This window comes from Artibeus jamaicensis, unplaced genomic scaffold (assembly GCF_021234435.1).
Source record: "Artibeus jamaicensis isolate MK-2021 breed Jamaican fruit bat unplaced genomic scaffold, CSHL_Jam_final contig_923, whole genome shotgun sequence".
Lineage (NCBI taxonomy): Eukaryota > Metazoa > Chordata > Mammalia > Chiroptera > Phyllostomidae > Artibeus > Artibeus jamaicensis.
This window is the reverse complement of record NW_026522014.1, coordinates 1,604,300-1,630,003: the sequence shown is the minus strand read 5'-3', so window position 1 is coordinate 1,630,003 and position 25,704 is coordinate 1,604,300. Positions and strand designations below refer to the sequence as shown.

At 37.7% G+C, this 25,704-nt stretch overlaps 1 protein-coding gene across 4 annotated transcripts in view; it reads right to left on the bottom strand.

The window, feature by feature from the left end:
* The window catches only part of ANKIB1 (ankyrin repeat and IBR domain containing 1), a 141,535-nt gene that overhangs the window by 44,879 nt on the left and 70,952 nt on the right, over window positions 1–25,704 (bottom strand). For all 4 annotated transcript variants that reach the window (XM_037136493.2, XM_037136494.2, XM_037136491.2 and 1 more), the window contains 4 exons: window positions 15,227–15,409; window positions 8,900–9,017; window positions 1,504–1,712; window positions 207–295 (listed from right to left, as the gene is read on the bottom strand). In XM_037136493.2, coding sequence (XP_036992388.2) covers window positions 207–295; window positions 1,504–1,712; window positions 8,900–9,017; window positions 15,227–15,409 — 599 coding nt within the window. The remainder of the gene's footprint in view (window positions 1–206; window positions 296–1,503; window positions 1,713–8,899; window positions 9,018–15,226; window positions 15,410–25,704) is intronic.

The following is a 25,704-nucleotide window of genomic DNA, read 5'->3' as shown; positions in this document are numbered from 1 at the left end:
AACACTAATTACTAAATTAAATCATTTTACTAAATTAATGATGGGGAATGTTAAAATAAGAAAAATAAAATTCTTCCTTAGTAAAGTATAATATATTTCAGCATAGCTCTGTAATCTACATCATTAATTATTGAAAGAAAACAATTTTATTACCAAACCAGAGTGCTATCATGTAGTAAGAAATACTAAGCTGCATATATACTCACGACTCCCAACATCCTCTACAAAAGTCATGTCCACAGGGCATATCCACTGGGTCTTCAAATACAGAAATACTGCACATACAGATGTCACACTGGAAATGAAGATGAGCAATGATTTAAACAAAGTCATATGTTAAAGTCATATGTTGGAGAGAAACTAATACATTCATTTGTTCATTAGATTCAGACAAAAATACTAGTATAGTAAATATAAAAAGGTTAATGTTTCATAGTTGTAAGGGTGACTTAAATTTAGTGAGCCTACCTTTGAATAACAAGATGCCTACTTCATTATAAATGATTGTGAAATTTGAATGTTTCAATGCAAAAGTCAAACTCTTACGTTTGAAATTTATGTATTTATTACATTAATCAGTGAGTATGTATTTGGAAAAGGAAGTACAAAAAACAAATCATTATTATCTATTCAGGTCAAGATCAAATTGCCCATTTCAAAACACCCACTTCAATATTATGTCCTTCACCCTACACTCATCCTAGAAAATCTAGAAAAGCAGAATATTTGTTTTTTCATATAGCAACTCAGGGTATTCACACTAGCAATTTAAGGATTTCTACCCAGGGAACTCAGCTATAAAACTATGTATCTTCTAAACAATGACTTAGTAGAAGCAAACTTTATAATGTTACAAATGCAAATTACAAAAGTAGAAATCTGTTTTCAAAGGAGACCTAGATAAAATCTGGAGCACTTTTATCACATATTTAGAGTGGCTGAATCATTCAACAAACATCAAGATATCCTGTAACAGTACACCAATGTTATGCCAATTAAAAATGCAGATGAAGGCAATCTTGTTTCTAATAACATTTTTATAGAAATGTATCTAGATGACAAACTCCAAAGGCTTTACGAAAACAAATACATAATTGTCTAGGTAGTATAAATGTCTTGAAGAAAATATAAAACTTGTTTTCATATTCTTGGTTTAAAGTGCCTATCATATCTACTTTTAATATTTCAGTATGGTGTTTAAAAACTCCAAGCAGCTAGAGTTTTAAGTGGAAATATAGTAGGTGGTTTCCCTAAGCTCTTTTGTATGTTTTCTGTTTTGAAATGACAAAAGAAAACCTTTGTTTTTCAGTCTGTAATTCTGAGATCACAAAAATATTCTGTGATAACAAATATTTACCGAAGTACAAGTGAAACAATAGAACCCTCTAAGAAAGGTAAAGGATTTGATTACAAGAATATGGCTAGAGGGTCTATGAAACAATTTTAAATAATTAAAAAGTTAAATACAGAACTATGGGAAGTACAGTGAGCAACAAACCATACCAAACTGGTGTCCAGATCCCCAGGAGATAAACTGATTTCATCGGGAGAGGTGACAGAAGAGCGTGTAGTTCTTGGAGTCCTTGGCGAAGGGAGCGTGTCCCAGGCATTACACCCACTTGGCGGCGGAGTTGGCATTTGAACACCTGATCGTTGGCAGCAGTTCTCTGGGTTGGACATCCAAGCTTCAAGTAATTTCTCCCTGTCCCAGTCTTTAAGAAAAATGGAAGAAAGAAAAATGGAAGAAATAGCTCTCAAAAAAACAGAATATATGGTGCTTTAAGAGTTTCCTAATAACAAAAGAAAGTGAGGATAAATTAAAGGGCTATAAGGCCATCCAAGAAAGAAAAACTATTTATGTAGTCATCGCAAATGACTACTCAGGTATGTTATATTCATTAATATTTCTTTTAATTTCATTTTAATTGTTGTTCAAGTACAGTTCCATTAATATTTTTAAACAGAATTTAAACTTTTATAATCTACCATGGATTACAACCTCACATGTAACAATATAGTTAATATTTCCAGTCATCTCTACTACTAATAAAAAGAGGTGGTTTACTTTGGAATTTACTAAATTCTTGTTGGCACAGGTTGAGGTAGCTGTTTTATTCTTTCAAGAAAAATATGTAATTTTGCAGTATCCTCACTGGTGTCAAGTGGTAAAATGATTACACAGCTTGCTATAAACATGTCAAAATGCCAGCAAGTCCTAAAATCATTTAATAAACAGCTTAAAAGCAGAATGAACTTCTGAAGGAATTATAGTTATAAATAAAATTGTAGTAAGTCAGGTATAAATTCTGTACTAAGTGAGCTCCAATCTGACTGAACTACAAAAGATTACCTTATTATTAACACTTGTAACAGTTGAGTGAAGCATGGTATTATAAAGTCCACAGCCATGAAATCCTAACACTTTAAAATAATAAACATATATTTTTAACTGTGTTGCTAGGTGTTTTACACACATTATTTTATTTATTCTTCCCGACAAATTTTCAGTCATTATTTAGGTGAAGTAACCAACATTTAGAGAAATTACATAACCTATCTAGGCTCACATAGATAGTGAGGGATTTGAAACCAATTTCTGTGATTCCAAAAAGTGTAATAAAATAAAGTGCAGGGTCAGTAGTACTACAGAGTCAATTATTTATCATATGCTCATTCTATAGAATTTTACAGTTCAAACATGAATAGCTGTGGAAATTTTCTATACAAGACTTTTTTTCAATTGCCTTAAGTCAAACTACTTGATGGTTTAAACACGATAATTGTGACTGAGTCATTCAATGACAAGAAAAGGAATGTATTTCCACCTATGTAAACCATATATGCACAGTAGTATAATGGAGAGATATGAGCAATTCTGTAAATTTGCAGTATACCATGTGTAAGTCTGGGGAGATGGAAAGTAAGACTGTAAATAGAGATTTGATTACAAAGAGTGAGAAAAATCCAACTGAAAAAACTACACAACTACATTCCAGAAAATGTTGCTAAATGCACCTCAGTGTTTTGAGGGCATTACTTAAAAAGTTATAATTACTTTTCTTAGAAGTGTATAATTATTACCCTGATTGGTGTGGCTTAGTTGGTTAGGTAACATCCTGCAAAACAAAAGGTCATCAGTTCGATTCCTGGTCAGGGCACATGCCTGGGTTGCAGGGCTTGGTCCCTGGTTGGGGCACATACAAGAGGCAACTGATGTATGTTTCTCAAACAATGTTTCTCTCCTGCTCTTTCTCCCCCTTTCCCTTCTTTCGAAAAATAAATTTAAATAATCTTTTTTTAAAAGTATGATTATTTTTCAAAAGTCTCTATTATGTCACTTTAAAAAGATTTTTTTAAAAGATTCCTTTACTTTTAGAAAAAGGGAAAGAGAGCAAGAAAGAGAGGGAGATAACTATCAATGTGTGAGAGATCAGTTACCTCTCACATGCCTCCAACTGGGAATCTGGCCCACAACCCAAGCATGTGCCCAAACCAGGAATCGAACCCATGACCTTTGGGTTCACAGGCCAGTGTTCAAACCACTGAGCCATACCAGCCAGGCTATTACATCTTCAAAAAAATTATTGATTTTAGAGAGAGTGGGGGTAAGAGAAGGAGGGAAGAAGAAAGAGAGAAACACTGATTTGTTGTTCCACTTCTTGATGCATCTATTGGTTGATTCTTGTATGTGTGCCCTGATCAGGGATCAAACTGCAACTGTGGTGCATCATGATGATGCTCTGCCTGAACTACCTGCCCAGGGCTTCATTATGTCACCTTTAAATATCACTTTAATAAAGGAATAAAATAACTACTGTAATTCATATACAGAGATATTAAATATGCTAAATTTTAGTCTTATCTACTACAAATATTTTCAGCAAAACTTCTGTTTGGTTTCCATCACATCATTCATTGAGCAAATCCTTACTGAATACCTTTTATGAGCCATGCATTGTGCCAGGCAGTAGGAATACAATGGAAGGAGAGAACAGGCACAATTCCTGCCTTCATGGAACTTCTACTCTAATAAGAAGGAACACATTAGGTAAATCCAATGTATTTAAAGAACAATCATCAATGTCAGAAGGGACATGGAGAAGGAGAGAGATCAGAGAAGATGACTCTGGGAAAATGGCGTGGAGTAGACATCTGAAGGGCCTAATTAGGTAAAAAGGAGAGGGCAAGACATTCTAGAATGGTGGTACATAGCATGTCCAAAGCCTTTTGGTAGCATCCTCATGAAATCAATAATAAAGTCAATGTACCTGGGGCATGGAGACCAAGTGGAAGCACTGTGTGTGATGGGGTTGACTAGGTAATGCAGGACTTTATTTAATTACACTGCTACTATTAGTTTAGGAGTGACAGGAAGTCAGTGAAAAGTTGGGCATGGAGTTAGGAAAGACAGGTAAGTTTTCACAGTTACATTTGAAAAGACGAGTCTGATGACAGTATGGAAAACAAACAAATGAAGCAATTGGATAGGGCAAGAATGGATGACCAGAGGGCAGGCAACTGTGTTGTACAAGTGAAAGATGATGGCGGCTAGGACGGGGTGGTTGGTTGTAGTATAGATGAAAAGAAAGGGGGAAGTTTACAATTTGAGAGGTAAAACCGACAATTTTGTGAAAATAAGACACGGGGTCAGAGGAGAGGAAATGTCAAAGTTAGTATCCTGGGTTTACTCGGTTGGCTGGTGCTGCCATCTATGTAAATAGAAAACACCAGAGAATCAGGTGTAGGTGAAAGAGCATGATTTTTAGTCTTAGATATGATGAGTTTAAGGTGTTTTTGAGATATCCTAGATGTCTTTCTTTTTAAATTTATTTTAAGTTAAATTTATTGGGATGACATTGGTTAATAAAATCATGGGCTTCAAGTGCACAATTCTATGATACATCATCTGTACATTGCAATTTATGCTCACCACCCAAAGACAAATCTTCCCTGCTTTTAAATAGGCAGTTGAACATGAGGGTATATCTTGCATAAAAAAGGTGTAGTTCAGAGGGAGAAATCTATTACCTATAGAAGCCTTGGGAGAAGATACCACTCTGTAAAAAGAGAGTAGAGTGAGAAGTTGTGGACTGCCCATGTTTAATTGTCTGTAAAAGATCATGAGCCTCCAACAGAGCTTTAAAAAACACTTCAATATAAGTTTACTCTAAGCACAAGCAAAATTAGCCTTAGTCTCATATTTTGTACATTTTACTTATTTTCTCATTAGGTAGTATTTAGTTACATAAGTTACTTTTATTACTGAGGAAATGCTCAGAGAATGACCTTTGTATTCTTAACAGAGTCCTCCTGAAAATTCAATTACTACTTAGCAAATACGGCCACACGTTTTTGTCTTCTGCTTAATCAAGATCAACTTCATTACTTTAGAACTAAATTTGACAATAGATAATACAATCCTCAAATCTATTTTTCCTGTTTAAAGCTGAATGAATGTTACCAAGGATACGATCTATAAATCTTCCAAATAGTTCAGTTTAATAGCTCTGAAACAGAGCCTGTCCTGGTATCGAAAACAATTAGTGTAAATCATAGCTCTGTACACTGTCATTTTATTCGCTAACATCATTTATCTTGGTACATCTTGCTTAATTATCAAATATCACTGATATTACCTAAACAATATAGATGTCCACTTGAAACCTGTATTAGCCTTCATTTTATGCCTTAAGAGGGAAATGAAATACAGAACTCTGAGTTATCCAGAAACTTATCACAGAATAGACAAATGCTAAGTAGGAAAAAATCAATTATATATCACTTTATTTGAATTGACCCCTATTATGTGAAAGAAATAACTTAAAGAAATATCGAGTGTAAAAATGGATTTGATCATTTAATAACTGCTGATAATATAATGTATAAACGAAGAGATAAACATGTTTCTTTTAATTACAATGATATTACTGGTAAAGTTAACCTTAGATTCTATACAGTATTGTAACTTAAAGTTATGATATATTATCTAACTGAATGTAGATACCTGCTGCAGAAATGGCCGTAGTACATAAAAATGCTACCGTGTAAAACTGTTGCCTGCTGTTAAGTGTGGCCATATGTCTGCAATGTGACCAATGGAATATGTTCAGGAGTGTTGTAGGCCACATACGAGACTGGCTCAAAAAATTCCACATGTATTTCTCCATGCGCTTCCCACTTTCTGACTGGCTAATTGGAATGGAGACGTAATCCCTAGGAGATAACTCTTAGAAACCCACTCTGGGTAAGATGCAGAGTCTCAGTCAGTGAGGGCCCTTGAATAAATGTGAGGAACAGAGTCTCTGTCCCACTCCTAATCATAGACAGAAACATTCTGAACTATTACATGATTAATAAATGTTTACTGTTTGAACTTACACTTCTATTTCAGCAGTTAGCCTACACTTACTAACACAACTGTCATGTCGCAGCTCCTCAAAGATGGACAGCTTCTATTTTTCTGTCAGCTTTACATTATATTTAAATGTACTCTCTGTATTTAAAAGCTCAAGGATATACCTCCTGGTGCTGTGAAACTTACCCTAAAGAAATACAATTTAAAGTATTCTGCATTTTTTTTACAAGTTTAAATATAATGACTGTTAAGCATTCTTACTGGCTAAAAATAAAATATTTCATCTTTAAATTCCATTAATTTAGCCCTGGCTGGTGTGACTCAGTAGATTAAGCACTGGCCTGCAGACTACAGAGTACTGAGTTCAATTCCCAGTCAGGGCACATGCCTGGTTGCAGGCCAGGTCCCCAGTAGGGGGTGCATGAGAGGCAACCACACATTGATGTTTTCCTCCCTCTCTTTCTCCCTCCCCCTCTCTCTAAAAATAAATAAATAAAATCTTTCCAAAAAGGATTAAAAAATTCTATTATGTAAAGCACTATTCTAGATTTCTAATTTTCATTTTTGACTCAGGTCTAAAAAATTTTCAAAAGATTTACTTCAACTTTATAAAGATGGCAATGGAGAAATGTCATTTTATGATAAAAAATAAATTTTCAAAAAATGCAAAAGTAACATTTAGACATATTATCTATTCATTCTACTACTATTTCTGAAGACAATATATGTCAGATATTGTAGAAACAAAAAGAAATAAAAGTTGCCCTCTGAGAGCTCCTAAGTTAATAGAGAAGAAAAGCAAATATATTATCACAATACTGTATTCTAAGTGTATGACTCATATATGCACAGGATCTAATGGGAACAGACAGCAAGGATTTCAATGTAGACTTGGAACCAAATAAGCAGTAACAGTTTCCTGAGAGAGGTGATTTCTAAAGACAAGTAAGGACAGGTAAATAAAGAAATGGGTAAACTGACAGCCCAGTAAAGAAGCTTGGATCATGAAGGTCTGCTAGGGAGTTTGGGTGATTGTAAGTCTGTGGGGAGGCAGTGAAGGGTTTTTCAGCAGGGAGTGAGAAGCTAAAATTTTCATTAAAAAATAGTCTAATAGCAATAAGAAAAATTAGTAGGGTGAAAGAGAAAAGGAAACACTGGAAACTAAGATTTGCGAGATTACAGTTAAATGAGCAATAATGACAGCCTGAATTTAAGTTGGTGGCAGTGGGAACAGGAACAACTAGGGAAGGTAGGAGAAAAATGAGAGATACTTAGGAGGAGAAATGAGAAGACCAGGAACAAATGCACTAGAAATGGAGGAGTCAAGTATGACTTTCCAGTTTTTGGCTGGGTAATTAGATGAATTTTGGTGCCCATGTAACCAGACAGTGAGAGAAATGATGAGTTCAGGTATAAACATCCTTAAATTGAGGAAAAAAAATGTTAAACAGGCATTTAGAAATACAGCCTCAAATACCTTACTAAAGTCAGGTTGCAGATATACTCTGCTGTTCAGGCGGTTGAAACCATTGGTTTCATTAGTTAAATGTGCGCAGCTATGTTTCTCAGAGTGCTCACTCAGCAGGCTTGTTTACAACACCTTTATTTATGCCTTATCCTCACCTAATGACTTAAGACTCTCTGGAATTAATCCTAGGAATCTGTGGTTAGTTTCCCAGGCAATTCTTATTCACACTAAAAATTGAGAGTTACTGGTATATAAAGTGGAAAAGAGTGTCAAGTACAGAATCCCCAAAAATATCAATATTAAGGGCGGTAATTCTGGAGGGTTATATACTAGCTTATTCACAGTGGTGATCAACAGATGATGAAATATGAGTTTAGAGTTTTCTTCTGATTAAAAGATCATATGAAGAATTCTGGAAGTTGACACTCCATTTTAGTATAGATGCGATTAAGATTTATAGTTAAAATAGACAGGTAAGCCTTAAAACGACTGGACCTTTTTCAAGAATAATTTTTAAATCAGAAAAAAAATAGTCTTTGAAACAAACCAAATGTCAAATATCAAGTGTGCAGCGAGAGGGTCCATCTCCACATGTGACAACTCCCAGAATGACTGTAAGTGTCAGAGTTTACAACAAGCTGAACACTTTTCCTAAAGTAAGTAATGTCCTCAAAACAACAAACAAACCTTAAGAGGGATAGTTATTCTTGTGTTGACTCTACAATTTCACTTTGTGCATTTCATGGTGAGAAACGGCTTTTACATAAAATAAGTTGGTAATACTAGTAACACAACTGTTATGTATTTAATTGACTTTAGTAAAAATGTTAAAACCCAGACGAGGGCTATGGATTCCAACTCTCAACTCTGCTCAAATCAGACACATTTCCAAAATGAGACAATTTATAAGCTGATTCAGTAGCTTGATTTTTAAGTACAAAGTTCCTATTTCTCCTCTATGATTTAGTCAGTTCATACTTCAAACTACAAAATGTTACGAAGATACTGAGTACTGTACAGTAAACACTGCCCCCCAAACAACTCAGGCTTGTTTAACATGACATTGATCTCATTACCATGAGCTCGAAGTAAAGCTTCAGCAGTGAAGAGGGGAGCCTGAAGCATGTCTGCTGTTTCCACGATGAGCATGTCCTTCAGTCTGCGAAGATCCTGAGGCCTTAATCCTTCATATGGCTTTCAAAAGAAGAAGGAAAAGAAAGTTGAATCGGCTGTTATACTCTTAGAGACTTCTAAATGCCTATACGCAAATATAAGATTACCATTTCTTTAAGCTTTCAGCTTCCGTTTGGTTATTGATATTCAAAAGATTCTGTATGTTCCAATATCATGGACTTCAAACTGCTATTTCACAAGCCTTTTTTAAACTGGAAAGCCGATGCCATAAAATAAAAGTATCATACTATAATGACAAAACCATCTTAGTTTACAGTTCTGAAAATTTGGATAAAACCCCCCCTATAATCCCACCACTGAGCAATAATCATAATTAAAGCTCTCAAGCATATCTACCCAGTCTTTTTGCAAACCAATTGTACGTGAATATATGTGCACTTGCTTAGGTAGTTTCAATCACTGAACCAGCAAGCATTTATTCTTATTAAGATCCAATTTAGATTGCTAGTGGGATTGTATAATACCGTATACAATCATTGTATATGACCGTATTTTGCTGTGTATAGTGTGCACCCACATTTTTAGCCCAAACTTTCAGAAAAAAGTCTTTCGTTTTAATTCAATTTATTTATTTATATTTAGAAACAAAACTGGTTATCATATTCCAAGGTATTATTTTGCATACAGATATCATTACTGTTTTTTAGAGTTACTTTTATTGCATAAGCATAAGTAAAAAAAACATTTACACAGATACAGAATTAGAACTACCCATGTATAATGCACATCCTTATTTTTCTCTAAAAAATTTGGCCAAAAAAGTGCACATTATACATGGCAAAACATGGTAATTAACTTGGAGAGAAGTAACTACTATGCCGCACTATTCAGACTTCTTAGAAATAAACATATTATTTTTAATGTTTACTCAAGTGTTCATTAATGCTGTTTATTTTCATATAGGCAATATATCACCTCAGGGTTTTTGTTCTTTTATTATCCTTTATTTTTTTTTGCTTTTAACAAAAAACATATAAAAAATAAAACCACATATCTCACTACTCAGAAATGATTGATAACATTTTTGCCTTGTTTCAAGTCCTTTTAAAAAGCAAAATGAAACAAAAGGAGCAAATCTGTGACATGTTTCCCCATTACATTTCCCTAATTTTCCTCATCCTTGCTTCTGGCAATCACTACCATGAATTTGATTTACAGCTCTCATAATATTATGGCATATCATTATACATATATCACTAGGCGATATGCTTTTCTTTATTTTCATTCAGTATTGTTTTCATTATTAATATTGATGTATGTATCATTTCAATCCTTTGAGCAGTTATGCTTACTGCATGCAGTTACACATAGAACTAACGGCCATAGCTTCAAAAGCAGTAGAAATTCCCAGTACTTATCAGAGTAACAACCACTGAGGATGTCCTCTGGTAGCATCTACCAAGGTCTCCAGAGACCTCTGGGCGATTAACAAACCTCATCCATTGCAGCTGACTCACGGACATTTTAGAGTTAGATTTTATTTCTTCTTGCTTTGTTTTTTTGGTATTGTGGAAACCATTTAGTCAATTCTTAGTTAACCCTGTATAATTGGGACTCTTATTGACCAGGAATAATTTCTCAGCTGACACAGCAAGTTTCTTAATCCTTAGGTGTCTTCTGGCAGGAATGCATATGTAAGCAATATCAATGACAGAAAAGAGTAACACACTTGACTGCATAAATATCTGCCAAGATTTAAACATAAAAATTGCATTACTTTAAAAGTGGCCAAGGCTAAAAGAGAAAGAGACAGACACTCAGTTGTAGTAAGGTTGAAGTGAGGTGGCCCTCTGATACACTGTGGGTAAAAATAAAAAATGGTACATCACTTAACAACCAAACATGGATCATGAGTCTTTAAAACATTCATCTCTTGACCCAATGATTTTACCTGTAGGTACCTATCCTAAGGTATAATCAAAAACGTGGGCAAAATTGGTCGTTACCAGTGTTTGCTATAAAATGGACAAAATGCAAGTAACCCAATGTACACTGAAGGATTTACAGGACACCTACAAGTTAGAATAATCGGCAGTCATTTAAAATGATTCCCATGATGAGTCTGTGAATATCAAGAAATGTTACGAAAAAAACCCCTACAAGATACAAAATATCATTCCAGGGGTGAAAAATGAAAAGCAATCCTGAACAATGTTAAAAGGATGATTTGTAAGTGGTAGAATAATAAACATTTAAATTCTTCATTTTGCTTCTTTTTATACAGAACATGTTTTGCAGGAAAGATTTAATTAAAAAATATAAGAAAAATCACTTCAGATGTTAAAGAGCTTTCAACGGTGGTACTGCCTACACTCGATCAGTCTGCAGTGCTATTCCTTTTAAACATGATAGTGAAAGCTGATGCAAAACAGTTACGTGTTCAGCTCTACTGCCGCAAACCTCCCTGTACACAGACGTCATATGAACTCAACTAGAAAAAAATGTAACCTAGATGATTCTGTATAGGGGGAACATCAACAACCAAAGAAAAATGTTGCAATTAAACCCAAACTTTCATTTGAAAGGTCCTCCAAACCATCATGTGAAGTTTGCTTTTAAGCTAATTCATGAACTACACTTTCTCCTGAAAAAACGTTTAACAAGTCCTTTCATGGTTGATTAACTTTGCAGTACTCACTCTAGTACAGAAATTATACACTACGTATAACATTGCTTCTAGAAAACGAGTTCCAAATACAGACTTGAGATTCCAGGAACCTAATCCGAATCAGCAACGAGAGCAAATATTTAGTGATTATTTCTAGTGGTGGCAATTGTGTATTTCCTGGTATTGTTTTGTAAATATTCCTTTTTTCAGAAAAACTATCATTCTACCCTATTTATATTGAGCAAAAGAAAATTTAATTTCAGAGATATTAACAAAGGTATAATATGAAGCAGTCTGCATAGCTTAAGTTTCTTTAAAATTCAAACTTATATAGGTTTGAATTTTTGAACTTATATAGGTTACACCAGAAGAAAAATAGTTCTTGAAGGAGACATACAGCCTTCATGAACACATAAGATATTCACTTTGAACCTCTGTAACAGAACTATAATTAGGTCTTGTGAAGCATTTCAATACATCCCTCAGTCCCAAGTGGGCACTAGCCCTTTCTTCTGCAGGAAGGATTAAAATGAAGGTGCCTTACTCTTTCCTGTGCAAAGATAAACTGGTTCTATTTTCGGATTAAATGCAAACCAGAAATAACCTTCAAAGTAATAAGTCCTGATACAAAGAAAGAAAAATGAAACTAATTTAAAAAAAGACAGCGAGGAAGGACAAAAGTGGCTCCTTTGCATCAGTGCATACTACTGCTACCAAATAACACTAAAGAAATGTGAAGCAGCCTAACATACAAGCTGTACCACTTTGATACCATGTATAAAGTGATATTATCTTCAAAAATTGTTTCAGGAAAGACTATGACAAAGGAGCTATGAGAGAAGTATTTGTTTTTATTTTTTCTCAGTGAAAACAGGTTTCCCCTTGATTATATAGGTAATACATGTTCATTGTTAAAAAGTGGGAAAAAATCAAAATGAGTACTTATTCAGCCAAATATATCAGTAATTGTAAAAAATTTAAAAGGCACTCAGGGAAAGGAGAGGATGTTTCCAATTCCTTTTAATACCAATCTCTCTTTAACTGATCCATCAGCTTAGCCTGGGAGAGGGGGCGAAAAATAGCTGAAGTCTTTAGGATTCGCAGACCCTTTCCTTCTCAGTTTCCCTGCTTCTTACTCAGCTCTTCTCATCTGGGGATCAAAACCTAGGCTTTCCAGGTCTGTACTTTGGCCTAAGAGGAAGGCAGCCAGCTGCTCGCACAAAGTTAAACCTTATACCACCTGGAGTAGTCGGCTAAGCAAAGTCCAGCATATGGGTTTCCTACCAGAAAAAAAGCCTTGAGCTTTCCTGAGTTCTAGATTGGGAGGGAGATGGGGAGTCTTTAGATGACTTTAATAGCAGCACAATGCTGTTTCCCCTTCATTTACCCAAATGTAATCGTGCTGCACTCCTACACAGCTGGTCCTCTACTAGTCCCAACAGTAGATGTCTTAAGAATCAGGTTCAGCTCACTTTGACCCTGACAGATTATTCCATTATTTTCTGGTTTATCTTCTGCATTTAAAAAAAAAGAAGTGGTTATGCCCTGTCTGGGTAGTTCAGTTAGCACACTGTCCTGCGAAGCCAATGTTGCAGGTCTGATCCAGGTCAGGGCACCTACAAGAAGCAACCAATGAATGCATAAGTCAGTGCAACAACAAACTGATGTTTCTCTCTCTCTAATCAGTAAGAAAAAAAAGAGAAGGAGGGGTTCTAAATATCATTTGAAGGTATGTTACTAAGTGAATTCAACAACCACACAAAAGTGCTTAAAACATCAGCTCTCTCTGTGTATTTATTCTGAATAATCATTCCTATAAAACAACCTAACTGAGAAAGCACAAAAGGTAAAGAAATGTGAATCTTTTAACCCCAAGAAACTCAGTTCTTTTCCCCATTCTGGAGAGTATAGCAACTCAAAAACTGCTGTGAATTCATGGGAAAGAAAAAATAAATAATACGATTAAACACAAGCAATAGTTATATAATTTCTTTTAGAATCAAGTTAGCACTGAACATCAAATCAGAATCACTTGGGGAAAAATTTATTGTGCCTTCTAATTTCTTTATTTAAGAATATCTAGCCTTGGCCAGGTAGGTAGCTCAGTTTGTTGCAGTGCCATCCAGACACACCCGCGTTGCATGTTAAATCCTGGGTCGGGGCACACACAGGAACCAACCGATGAATGCGTAAGTAAGTGGAACAACAAACTGGCCTCTCTCTCTCTCCCTCTCTCTAAAATCAACTAAAAAAAAAAAAAGAAGTTTCTATTGGTGCCCATTGTGTATCAGTGCATTAAGACACTGAAAATACTCTGTAGAATAAGGCAGTTATGGCTCTGGCCCTTGTGGAATTGACAATCTAACAGGAGAGAAAAGCAATAAATAAGTAAACAAATACACAAAACAAATAATTATAGCGCATAGTAAGTGCTAAGAAGGATGAACAGGATATTATGGTAAAGAAAAATGGAAGGAGAGAGACCTATTTTAGAAAAAAATGACTACAGACTGCCTGTCCGATGAAGTGATATTGAGCTAGCCAAGAGACACAGGGGACAAAATACAAAAGTCTTGATGTAGGTATAATAATAGAGCAAAGCGTGCTTAGACAAAAAGTCTGAGATAATGTTGAAGAGGTAGGTATTAGTAGCCAGACCATATAAAGCATTATATCTGAGCAAATAGTTTGTATTTTAAGTACAATGAAAAGTTTACCGAGTGATTTAAGTGATACAACCTAGTTTAAGTTTAAAATTGTCACTTTGGCTCCTGTGTACAAGATGCATCCTAAGGAAACCAGAACAGAAGGAAGGAGACCAGTAAGAAAAAACTATTACATCAGCTCAGATGAGAAGGGCCAAGGGAGGTAGGAGTGAAGACTGGGAGAAGTAAATTGATTTGCTATAATTTCTGAAGGAAAACCAATAGGATTCCCAGATTATCTGGATGTAAGAAGTGAGGAAATCAAGAATGCACACCTCGTTTATGCCTGAACAATTCAATGAATAGAAATAATGTTTACTCGGACAAGGAAGGCTTACATGAGTGTTAGTGTCCATGACCAGTACAATTCCATCACAGAGGGGAAGAAAGTCATAATGCAATGGGCTGAAGAGTGAATGGAAGGTGAGGAACTCGGTCTGCATAGAAAACTCTCAAGTCTGTTCTCCTCATACGAGGATCAGAAATGTGGGCTACAACTGAAGGGGGACAGGGACAGGGCTTGGGAAGAATGGTCAATGGAAAGGCTGTTCAGCTGTTTTTGCTTTTCACGATAGGAGTTACCAAGCTTGTCTGCTGATAAGAGCAGTCCAGAAGACAAGGAGAGACTGAGGAGCAGGAGGACCAGAGCTTTGGACTGGTAGAACAGGCCAGGATTCACATCACACATCAGCATCTCTATTTATATGTAAGTAGATGTACACATGTTAGAGGAAAGACTCCACTTCCAGGGTTTCTAGATGTGTATTTTTATATTTATGGCTATGCAGGTGACAGGATTTTTAGCATGTTGCAAAGACGACAACACAAACTGGACTATAAAGAAGACAAAAAATTAATATAAAACCCATATAATTTTTTAATTAAAAAAATCTTACCTCTCGTTTGTCTAATGCAGCATATTCAGCTTCTATTTCTTCAGCTTCAGGATCTCGTGAGAATACCATCTGAGATTCCAGGTTAAGGGCCAAATCTTTGTGGTGTTGCTTTTCAGCACAATCACAAGGCGTATCTTTATTCTCATTCTCAGCAAACAAGTCTCCTCCATGCTTCACCAACAGCTAAAAGAGATGTTTTCAAAAACTTGCAACCACAGATTTCAATAGTTATTTTATTACAAATTTAAAACTATTAAAAATATAATAAGGCAAACACAACAAAAATGCAGTATTATGTACCTGAAATGATAAGTTATTTAGAAACTAGTTGCTTCTCATTTTAAGATTAGCATTTCTTGATTACCTGTATTAAGATGGCTTCCTTTAGTTAAAAACAACAACAGCAACAACACCAATTTCTTAACCTTTAAAAAGAAATTCTTAAGCATTCTGTCTAATCCAAAAATAAAGTTTTACTTAATAAAAACGTATTTTTATTCAATGCTTTCACTTCTATAAATTTCTGGAAATCATTCTTAAATAAGAAGGATACTTTAACTACTAATACCTGGATTGACCTGACACAGTGGACAAAAAATTTCATTTGTATTATTCATTATTCAAACACTGAAATGAAATTAGAATAAGCAAGTCACTGAAGCAAAACTTTTTTCAGTATTCCTCAAAATAAGTGATGGGGGCCTCTTGTCAAGATGCTGGAGTAGGTAAATGCACTACTCACATCCTCCCACAATCACGTCAAAATTACAACTGAACAACCATTACCGAAAACAGCTTAAAATCTAGCTGAACACAAGTCCTACAACTAAGGATATAAAAAAACTGCCGCATCCAAACTGGTAGTGGGGTGGAGATGTAGAATGGGCCGGTCTCATGCCCAGGTGTGGCAGGTAAAAATCTAGACGGTTGTGTTGTCTTGGCTGTGGAAGTCCCTCCTGAGGAGCAAGGGGTCCTAGCCCCACACCTGTCCCCATCCCCACCTGCAGCCTAGAGTTTTAGTGCTGGGAAAAGAAGTCCGCCTAACTTCTGGCTGTAAAAACCAGCAGGGATTGAGGCTGAGGGAGATGAAGGGCTTCTGGAGTCCCAGGTGTTCCTCTTAAAAGGCCCACACATGGACTTTTACTTGCTCTAAGCTCCAGGGCTGGGGCAGTAGCTCAAAAGGCACCAGGGACACTGGCTGGTGTAGCTCAGTGGACTGAATGCCGGCCTGTGAACCAGACGATCGCGGTTCGATTCCCAGTCAGGGCACATGACTGGGTTGCAGGTCAGTTCCCAGCAGGGGACACACGAGAGGCAACCACACATTGATATTTCTCTCCCTCTCTCCTTCCCTTTCCCTCTAAAGATAAATAATAAAATCTTAAAAAAAAAAAGGCACCAGGGACATACGAGGAGGAACTGAACTGTCTGGCATCAGGTCAAGGGCCAGAGAAGCAGCTTTCTCCCAGACAGAAGCGCTGTTCTGGCAGAGGCCACTGTTCCTTTGATAAGCACCCCCCTACCCGCCCACAGAGCCACAGGTGAGGACTAGACTATATCTGAGCCTCCATCAACCTGCTAACATGGTTCTCCCTACCCTGGTAATTCCTGATACCCCACCATACCCAACTTTTGGGCCAACTGCTATTTCCAGTGGCTTTTCCACACAAACAACCTGTCTTGGCTCATGCTGCTAACTTTCCTAAAACCTCTCAACCAAGCAGCATCAGGCCTCAGCGTGCCCCATACCACTCACCAAGTGGCGCCATGCCCGGCATTAGCAGTAGCAAGCCTTGGTTCACAGTTTGGCCTCTCCTGGGCACCTCCAAGCCCAGCACAAGTGCAGCCATCTGCAGATCACTGTGTAGCTCACACTGGGTGGCTCTGGGCAGGACACAGGTGGCAGATGGCCATGGCATACACCTCCCAGGAGGCCCAAAAGCCAGCGAACCTTCAGACTACTCTGAAGCAACCCTACCGTGTCCACAAGCAACACACTCAAGGAATGGGCTTGGTGGGTACCTGAGCCCAGTTGAAGTGAGTTCCCTGCCATGGGTTGTCCCCTGTACATCCTCCAAGGGTGGTCCAGGCTAGTACTCACTGCTGAACTGCCTGGGGGTAAGTCCCTCCTGCCGATGTGACAACAGCAATCAAGGCTCAACTACAAGAGGAGAGCGCACATTGTCCCCACAGGGGGCACACGTGGAGGTTCGGTAAGTGGGGAGGCTGTGCCACTGGGCCCTACAGGGCACCTGCTACAAAAGGCTACTCTACAAAGAGTAGGAAATAGAGCAGCTCTACTTAGTACACAGAAACAAACACAGGGATGCAGCCAAAATGAGAAGAAAAAAAAAATGTCCCAAATGAAAGAACAGAACAAAACTCCAGAAAAAAGAACTAAATAAACTAGAGACAAGCAATCTACCAGATTCAGAGTTCAGAACACTGGTTGTCAGGAGGCTCAATGAACTTAGAGGAAGAGCAGAGAAACCAATGAGAACTTCAACAAAGAGAAAGGAAACAACAAAAAGAACCAGTCACCACTGAGGAATATAATGACTGAAATGAAAATTACATTATGGAGATAAACAGCAGAGTAGACAATCAAATCAGTGATTCGGAAGATAAGGAAATAGAAAACACTCAATTAGAACAGCAAAAAGAAAAACAAATTTTAAAAAATGAGGGTAACATAAGGAGCCTCTGGGACAACTTTAAGTGTATCAATATTTGCACCATAAGGGTGCTAGTAGGAGAAGAGTGAGAACAAGAAATTGAAACCATATTTGAGAAAATAATGACAAAAAACTTCCCTAACATGGTGAGGGAAATAGACATGTTTCCCTCACCATGTTTCCAGGAAGCACAGAGTCCCAAACAAGATGAACTCAAAGAGGCCCACACCAAGACATATCATGGTTAAAATGCCAATGGTTAAAGACAAAGAGAGAATCATAAAAACAGCAAGAGAAAAGCAGTAATCTGATTCCCCGAAGACTGCCAGCTGATTCTCAATAGAAACCTTTCAAACCAGAAGGGATTGGCAAGAAAAATTCAAACTGATGAAAAGCAACGACCTACCACCTGCATTATCATTTAGAATTAAGAACAGATAAAAACTTTCCCAGATAAGAAACAAGCAAAAAGAGTTCATCACCAAACCAGTACTATCAGAACTATTAAAGGGTTTTCTTTACAAAGAAGGGAATAAAAGATAAAAATTATAAATAAAATGACAATAAATACATGAAAGGGGCAGCCCCCCCAAACCCAAAATATATTTATAAAAAATAGTGTATTTATTCTTTTATGTTTAAATATCAGTTACCTTCAAATTACTCTCCATGTTTTCTACTGCTCAAAACAGTTTTTGAACTTGTCGATTTTGATGGCTTTTAGTACTTCTGCTTATTTTTGTTTCATCTCTTTTATATTGGAAAAAATGTTGCCCTCTGACAACTTTGTTCACCCGGGGAAACAAAAGAACTCACTTAGGGTGACATCAGGTAAACTGGGAGGGTGGGGCATGGGGGGGTCACATCATTTTTGGTCAAAAATTATTGAACACTGAGCATGGTGTGGGCAGGTGTGCTTGTAAATCAGCCATTATGAAATGGGCAAACATGTTGAGTCTTCAAAAAAAAATTCACTGAAGCAGAACACAGCCTCTCACAACAATGCCAGCTAGTACACTGATACAGACGGGTTCCTAGAGCACTTACCTAGTGAGAGAAACCTGTATTACAAGGGGTCTGCCCTCCAGAAGACAACTCCCTTTTCTGGTTCCCCGCTCACATCTACCAACAACTTTTTAAAAAAGATTTTATTTATTTATTTTGAGAGAGGGGAAGGGAGGGAGAACAAGGGGTGGGGAAGAAACATCGATGTGTGAGAGAAACATCTATCAATTGCCCTGTGCACGCCCCCAACTGGGGACTTGGTCCACAACTGAGGCATGTGCCCTTACTAGGAACTGAACCAGCAATCGTTCTGTTTGGGGGAAGATGCCCAACCCACTGAGCCACACCAGTCAGGGCTACCAACAACTACTTTAAATGCAAATGGATTAAATGCTCCAATCAAAAGACATACTGTTGCTGAATGGATAACAACACAAACCTTTACACTGCCGTGTATAAGAGACTTATTTCAGATCAAAAGACACACACAGACTGAAAGTAAATGGATGGAAAAAGATATTTCCTGGAAATGGAAATAAACAAAAGGCTGTGGTAATAATACTTATACCAGACAAAACAGACTTTAAAACAAAGACTATATCAAGAGACAAAAAAGGACCCAGTGATTTCACTTCTGGGTATCTGAAGAAACCTAAAACCCTCATTGAAAAGACATATACATCCATATGTTCATTGCAGCATTATTTACAATAGCCAGGATACGAAAGCAACCTAAATGTCCATCAATAGATAAATTAATAAAGAAGAAGTGATATATATATATATATATATATATATATATATATATATAGTGGAATATGACCCAGACATAAAAAAGAATGAAATCTTGACATCTGCAACAACATGAATAGACTCAGAGTACTGTGCTGAGTGAAGTAAGTCAGAGAAAGACAAATGCTAAATGATTTCACTTATATATGGAATCTAAAAAACAAAATAAACTAACAAGCAAACCAGAAACAGACACATAGATATACAAAACATTCTGAAGGTTCCCAGATGTTTAGGAGGTTGAGGTAAAATAAGAAGTACTTGGTAGTTACAGAACAGTCCCGAGGGTATAAAGTACAACATATGGAATGATACTGTAATAACTACATATAGTGTCAGATGAGTACAACATTTATCAGGGTGTACTTCCTAAATTATATAAATGTATAATCTCTGGGTAGTCATCCCCAAACTAGTGTAATGTTGTACTAACATAATATTGAGTGTTTTCTAAATGCCACCACTATGCTAGGCACTCTAATACACATTCTTCTTTAACATTAACAACTCCATGTGACAGAAATACAATGAGGTCTGAGAAAAGTTAAGTAACTTGACCAAAGTTACCCAACTAGTAAGTGCTAGAACTGGGATCCAGGTCCAAGTCTGACCAAGTTCTTAACCATAACTGAATTATAATTACCAACATAGAGAATAGGTCAGTGATTTTCATTTCAAAGTCCACATAAACTAAATACTAAAATTCACAGCACATAAAAAAAAATAAATAAATCTTTTGCTGATCTGACCAAAAACAAATAAACAAACAAAAAACCCAAAACAAACCCAACAAAGTAGGTAGGTATAATTTTGATTCATTCACACTGGATGGCTATTGTCATGTTGGCTGCTGTCATTGTCTTATTTGACGATCTAAAGGAAAAGAGGTCGGTGTCTCTAACTGAACAGTCAGGCCCGGCATGTTTTAAAAATTCTTGCAAGTCGGCCCTGGCTGGTGTAGCTCAGTGGCTTGAGCATGGGCTTGTGAACCAGACAATTGCGGTTCAATTCCCAGTCACGGCACATGCCTGGGTTGCAGACCGGTTCCCTGCAGGCCAGTTTCCAGCAGGGGATGCACCAAAGGCAACCATACACTGATGTTTCTCTCCCTCTCTCCTTCCCTTCCCCTCTAAAGATAAATAAATAAAATCTTAAAAAAAAAAAATAAATAAAAATTCTTGCCAGTACACTGGTTCAAAATTGCTGGGATAAGTTGATCACCTAAACTGAAGATGTCACGTGGAACCTGGGGTCCACCATAAAGTTCTGCCCAGGTTCTTTCTTATAGTCTATATATAATAGTTTTTAGAGGTTTTAATTTTGTATGGGAGTTAATCATAAAGGTAGTTTCTTTTCATTTTCTTCCAAGAAATTTTATCTCTCCTCCCTGCAACAAACACACAGATCTTCCTGTAAAGTTCCTTCACAGTTTTTGGAACTGGAATACTTATGGTTCCTCTGCAGTCATCCTAAGAGAGCAAACAAGTTTAAGGTACTTACATCAATACCAAACCTGGAAGCGCATGACAAACTCAAGAGGAAAAAAGACACTAACTTCTTGCCCTAGGCTAAGAGTAAGATGCTAAGATGGTTTAAAGTTGTTTCTTTTTTAAGCTGTAAAAACAAGCAAACAGATCAAGAAGATTATTAAACAAACTTGTGGCCACAACGTTTAAAATATTTACCTTTCACAGGATATTTGCTAAGCCTGGCTCTGAGCATTCCCTGTCAGAGCCACCTTCTAGAGCCTGAGGACAAGTCCTATCAGCTGCTATTTACCATCCAGAACCTTCTTTAGTCAAAGTGATATCTGAGGACCAGTGATGCCATCACCTGGGAGTTTGTTAGGAATGCAACATCTTAGCATCATCACCAGAGTGCCCCTCCCACTCCAGGCCTCTAAATCAGAATCTGATTCTGATTTAGAGGAAATTCTTATGCACATGAAAGTTTAAGAAGCAATGAAACTAAAGTAGAATCTATGAGGTTGTAGAATTTGATGTTTATATTACTTATGCTACTCAATACTGGGGACTTATAGTAAGTCTACAGACTTACTGTACTTATTGCACAGTCTTTTACAGTTTGTAGCCTTTCTGCTTCAAAGGTTATCTAGTACCTAAACACACAATAAACTATTTACTTCTGACTGCTACAAAAGTTAACAGGGCTGAATGTATTCTGGTTCTTTACCCAAGATCATAGAAAGTGATTTCTAAAATGCATACTGGGATAGCTTTCAAAACCAGAATTTGACTTACTTTTACAAAAAACATTACAAGAGGCCCTGGCTGGTGTAGCTCAGTGGATTGAGCGCGGGCCTGCGAACCAGACAATCGCGGTTCGATTCCCAGTCAGGGCACATGCCTGGGTTGCAGGCTGGTTCCCTGCAGGCCAGTTCCCAGCAGGGGACACATGAAAGGCAACCATACATTGATGCTTCTCTCCCTCTCTCCTTCCTTTCCCCTCTAAAGATAAATAAATTAAATTAAAAAACAAAAACATTACAAGAGATCCTAAATATTAGTAAACAAGATAAACTATCTTGAACTTAAAGCCTCAGTTTTTAACGAAAGCAAAGACAACAAAATTTAAGAGATTATGCCCTTCCAGAATATTTAAGAAGGTTCCAGGTAAGGGGAAGCTTCTTAAAAAGATGTAACAGAGTGAAGATTGCATTCTTTGAAGTTTAAAAAAAAATGGGCCTGGCTGGTGTGGCTCAGTGGATTGAGTGCCAGCCTGAGAACAAAAGGGTCACGGGTCTGAATCACAGTCAGGGCGTGTGCCTGGGCTGGGGGCTGCAAGAGGTGGCTGATCAGTGTTATCTCTCACACACGGATGTTTCTCTCCTTCTCTTCCTCCCTCTCTTCCCCTCTCTCTAAAAAATAAGTAACATCTTTAAAAAAGAAAAAAAAAATGGATGTGTGAAGAGGGGATGTGAAAAGTCACTCCTGAGATTTCTGCCTTGATTGGTAATCTGTCTTCACAGAGAGTCCCCAAATGAGACTGATTCCCAAATGAGGTTGATTGCAGTGGGAAAGAGGGAACCACAGACCGTACCTCACTGGTGTTACACAGAACAAAGGTATCGAGGTCTGGGCAGTTCTAAATGTTATTTTTTGCTAAATGTTAAAATATAGCACAGCATTTTGCAGAAGCAACAGTAAACAGGATGAACTGACAGAAACAACGGGATGACAATGGCGAATGTAAAGAGAACATCCACATGTAATTGACCAAATAGTGTATAAAAGCAATGGCTAAGCCTCCCTTTGAGAAGAAGCTTTAGAAATAAATCCCGTCTCCTTTACTTACTGCAAGTAAACAAAACAACCTTGCAACATCCATGTCGTTTTTAAATACAGCACCTCAAGCAGCAAACCCCTTGAGTTCAGTAATAGAATCGTTAACAGTGTCATGGCTAGCTGTGTGCAATGCACAAAGGATAATGCATATACAAGATCTCCAGTACCAGGCAGTCCAGGTCTGCAGAATGTTGTTTGGAGAAGACTGGCAGGGACACTTCACAGAAATGACCCCTGCTCCTGAAGGATTCAAATACTTATTAGTGTTAGTAGATGGGTTGAAGCATTCCTGTGTCGAACTGAAAGATGCAATTAAGTCGTAAAGGCACTGCTTAAGGAAATAATACCTAGGTTTGGATCCCCAGAACTTTCTGTGTGACAATGGGCTTTTACAGTGGCTGTAATAAATGAAGTAGCAAGAGTTGTCCAAATTAGGTGTGTCTCACATTCTTCATGGAAACCACAGTTCTCAGGAAAAACAGAATGATGCATTTATAAACACTCAAAAAGACCCTGACCAAACCATACCAGGAAATCCATGAGACCTGGCTTAAATTTACTACCAACTGCCCTAACCAGGACTAGGGCAGCACCTAACCAGAATCAGGACTAAAGGAATGTTTGCATTTAATCCTTTAGAATTTAGCTATGGTAGGCCCTTTTTGGGCTCCTTAAATTTAGAAAGGCCCAGACCCATTTATAGAACAGGGTTGTTAAACACATTACCCAATTAGGAAAGGTAACTGAAAACTTTAATAAGTATGGCTAACCTGATTTTATCCACACCAACACATGATCCAGGGAACTGGGTATATTTAAAAACCTGAAAATCAGCACACCTGCAAGTTCAACCAGACCCAATATGGACAGGTCCTCATTTGATGTAATGAACATATGCATTGTTCTCTTAAACCGCAAGCTATAACTTCCTGGATACATCATTCTTTAGTGGGGCCTGCTTTACTACCCAGTGAGAGCAAGAAACTGGATCCATAGTACTCCTGTGAACTCATCTCACCACAAGCTGTTCTTCAAAAGAAGGTGAGTGATGACTGTCATGCACTCCTATTCTCAGGAATCCCAGAACCTAGGGGACCCTAAGACTTTGCCAAGTCAGGAAGCCAGAGAACTTCACTCTCTAACTCAAAGATGTACTTTGATACTTGGCAGGAAGCAGTTACAGAAGTATGATCCTTGCTTCTACTCCATAAAGAACGAGGAGTGAAAAATGTCAAGGGGGAAATCTTTAGAAAGGACAAGGGTCCGGGAAGTTATAAATGATATTCTTGAGACTTCCAGCCAAGATGGAGGCATAGGTAGACACAACTGTGCCTCCTCGAACAAGCAAAATAAGGACAACAAAAATTTGGAAACAAAAAAACACCAGAACTGACAGAAAATTTAACTGCATGGAAGTCCGACAACCAAGGGGTTAAAATAGACACAGTCATCCATACCAGTAGGAGGGGCGGAGTCAGGCGGCCAAGCGGAGAGGGGTCTTGGCAAAAAAAGCGGTGACTTTTGGACCCTGGCTGCGCAGGCAGTGGCTGGCAGACCCCGGGCTCAGGTGACAGTGGGCAGACCCAGCAAGGTGGTGGATTGTGGAGGGACACAGCGCACAAAGAGGCTGGCTGACTGGTGGTCCCATATTCGTGTGCAGATAAACAAGGAGAAACTGAAGAGTGAGACAGACCGCACAACCCAGAGCTCCAGCAGAAGAAATAAAGCCTCAAAACACCAATGGAAAACACCTGTGGGGGGTTGAAGTGCCGGGAGAGACTCCTGGCCTCACAGGAGAGTTCATTGGAGAGACCCGCAGGGTCCTAGAATGTACATAAGCCCACCTACCCGGGAATCGGCACCGGAAAGGCCCGCTTTGCTTGGGGGAAGCAGTGGAGGGGACTGAAATCCAACAAACAGCAGAGCAAGTGCCATTGTTCCCTCTCTTACTTTATTTTTTTATTTATTTTAATTATTTATTTATTTTTAAAATATATTTTATTAATTATGCCATTACAGTTGTTCTATTCCCCCTTCATTCCCCTCCACCCTGCACACCCCTCCCCACCATTCCCCCCTTTAGTTTATGACCACGTGTCTCAAGTTCTTTAGATTCTATATTTCCCCTACTATTCTTATCCTCCCCCCTATCTATTTTCTACCTACTGTCTATGCTACTTATTTTCTGTACCTCCTCCCCACTTCTCCTTCTCCCACTCCCCTGTTGCTAACCCTCCAATGAGATCTTCATTTCTATGGTTCTGCTCCTGATCTAGCTGTCCTCTTAGTTTGCTTTTGTTTTAGGTGTGGTTCTTAATATCTGTGAGTTTGCTGTCCTTTCACAGGAAACCAATAGTAATGGAAGGGAAACTGGGACTCGAATTAAAGGAGTGGACCAGAAGGAAGACAAAAATGACCAAACAGAAAAAAATGTAGAAACAAGAATTCAAAAAAATGAGGAGAGGCTTAGGAACCTCCAGGACATCTTTAAACGTTCCAACATCCGAATTATAGGGGTGCCAGAAGGGGAAGAGGAACAGACACAAGCGGAAAACTTATTTGAACAAATAATAAAGGAGAATTTCCCCAATCTGGCAAAGGCAATAGACTTCCAGGAAATCCAGGAAACTCAGAGAGTCCCAAAGAAGTTGGACCCAAGAAGGAACACACCAAGGCACATCATAATTACATTAGCCAAGAT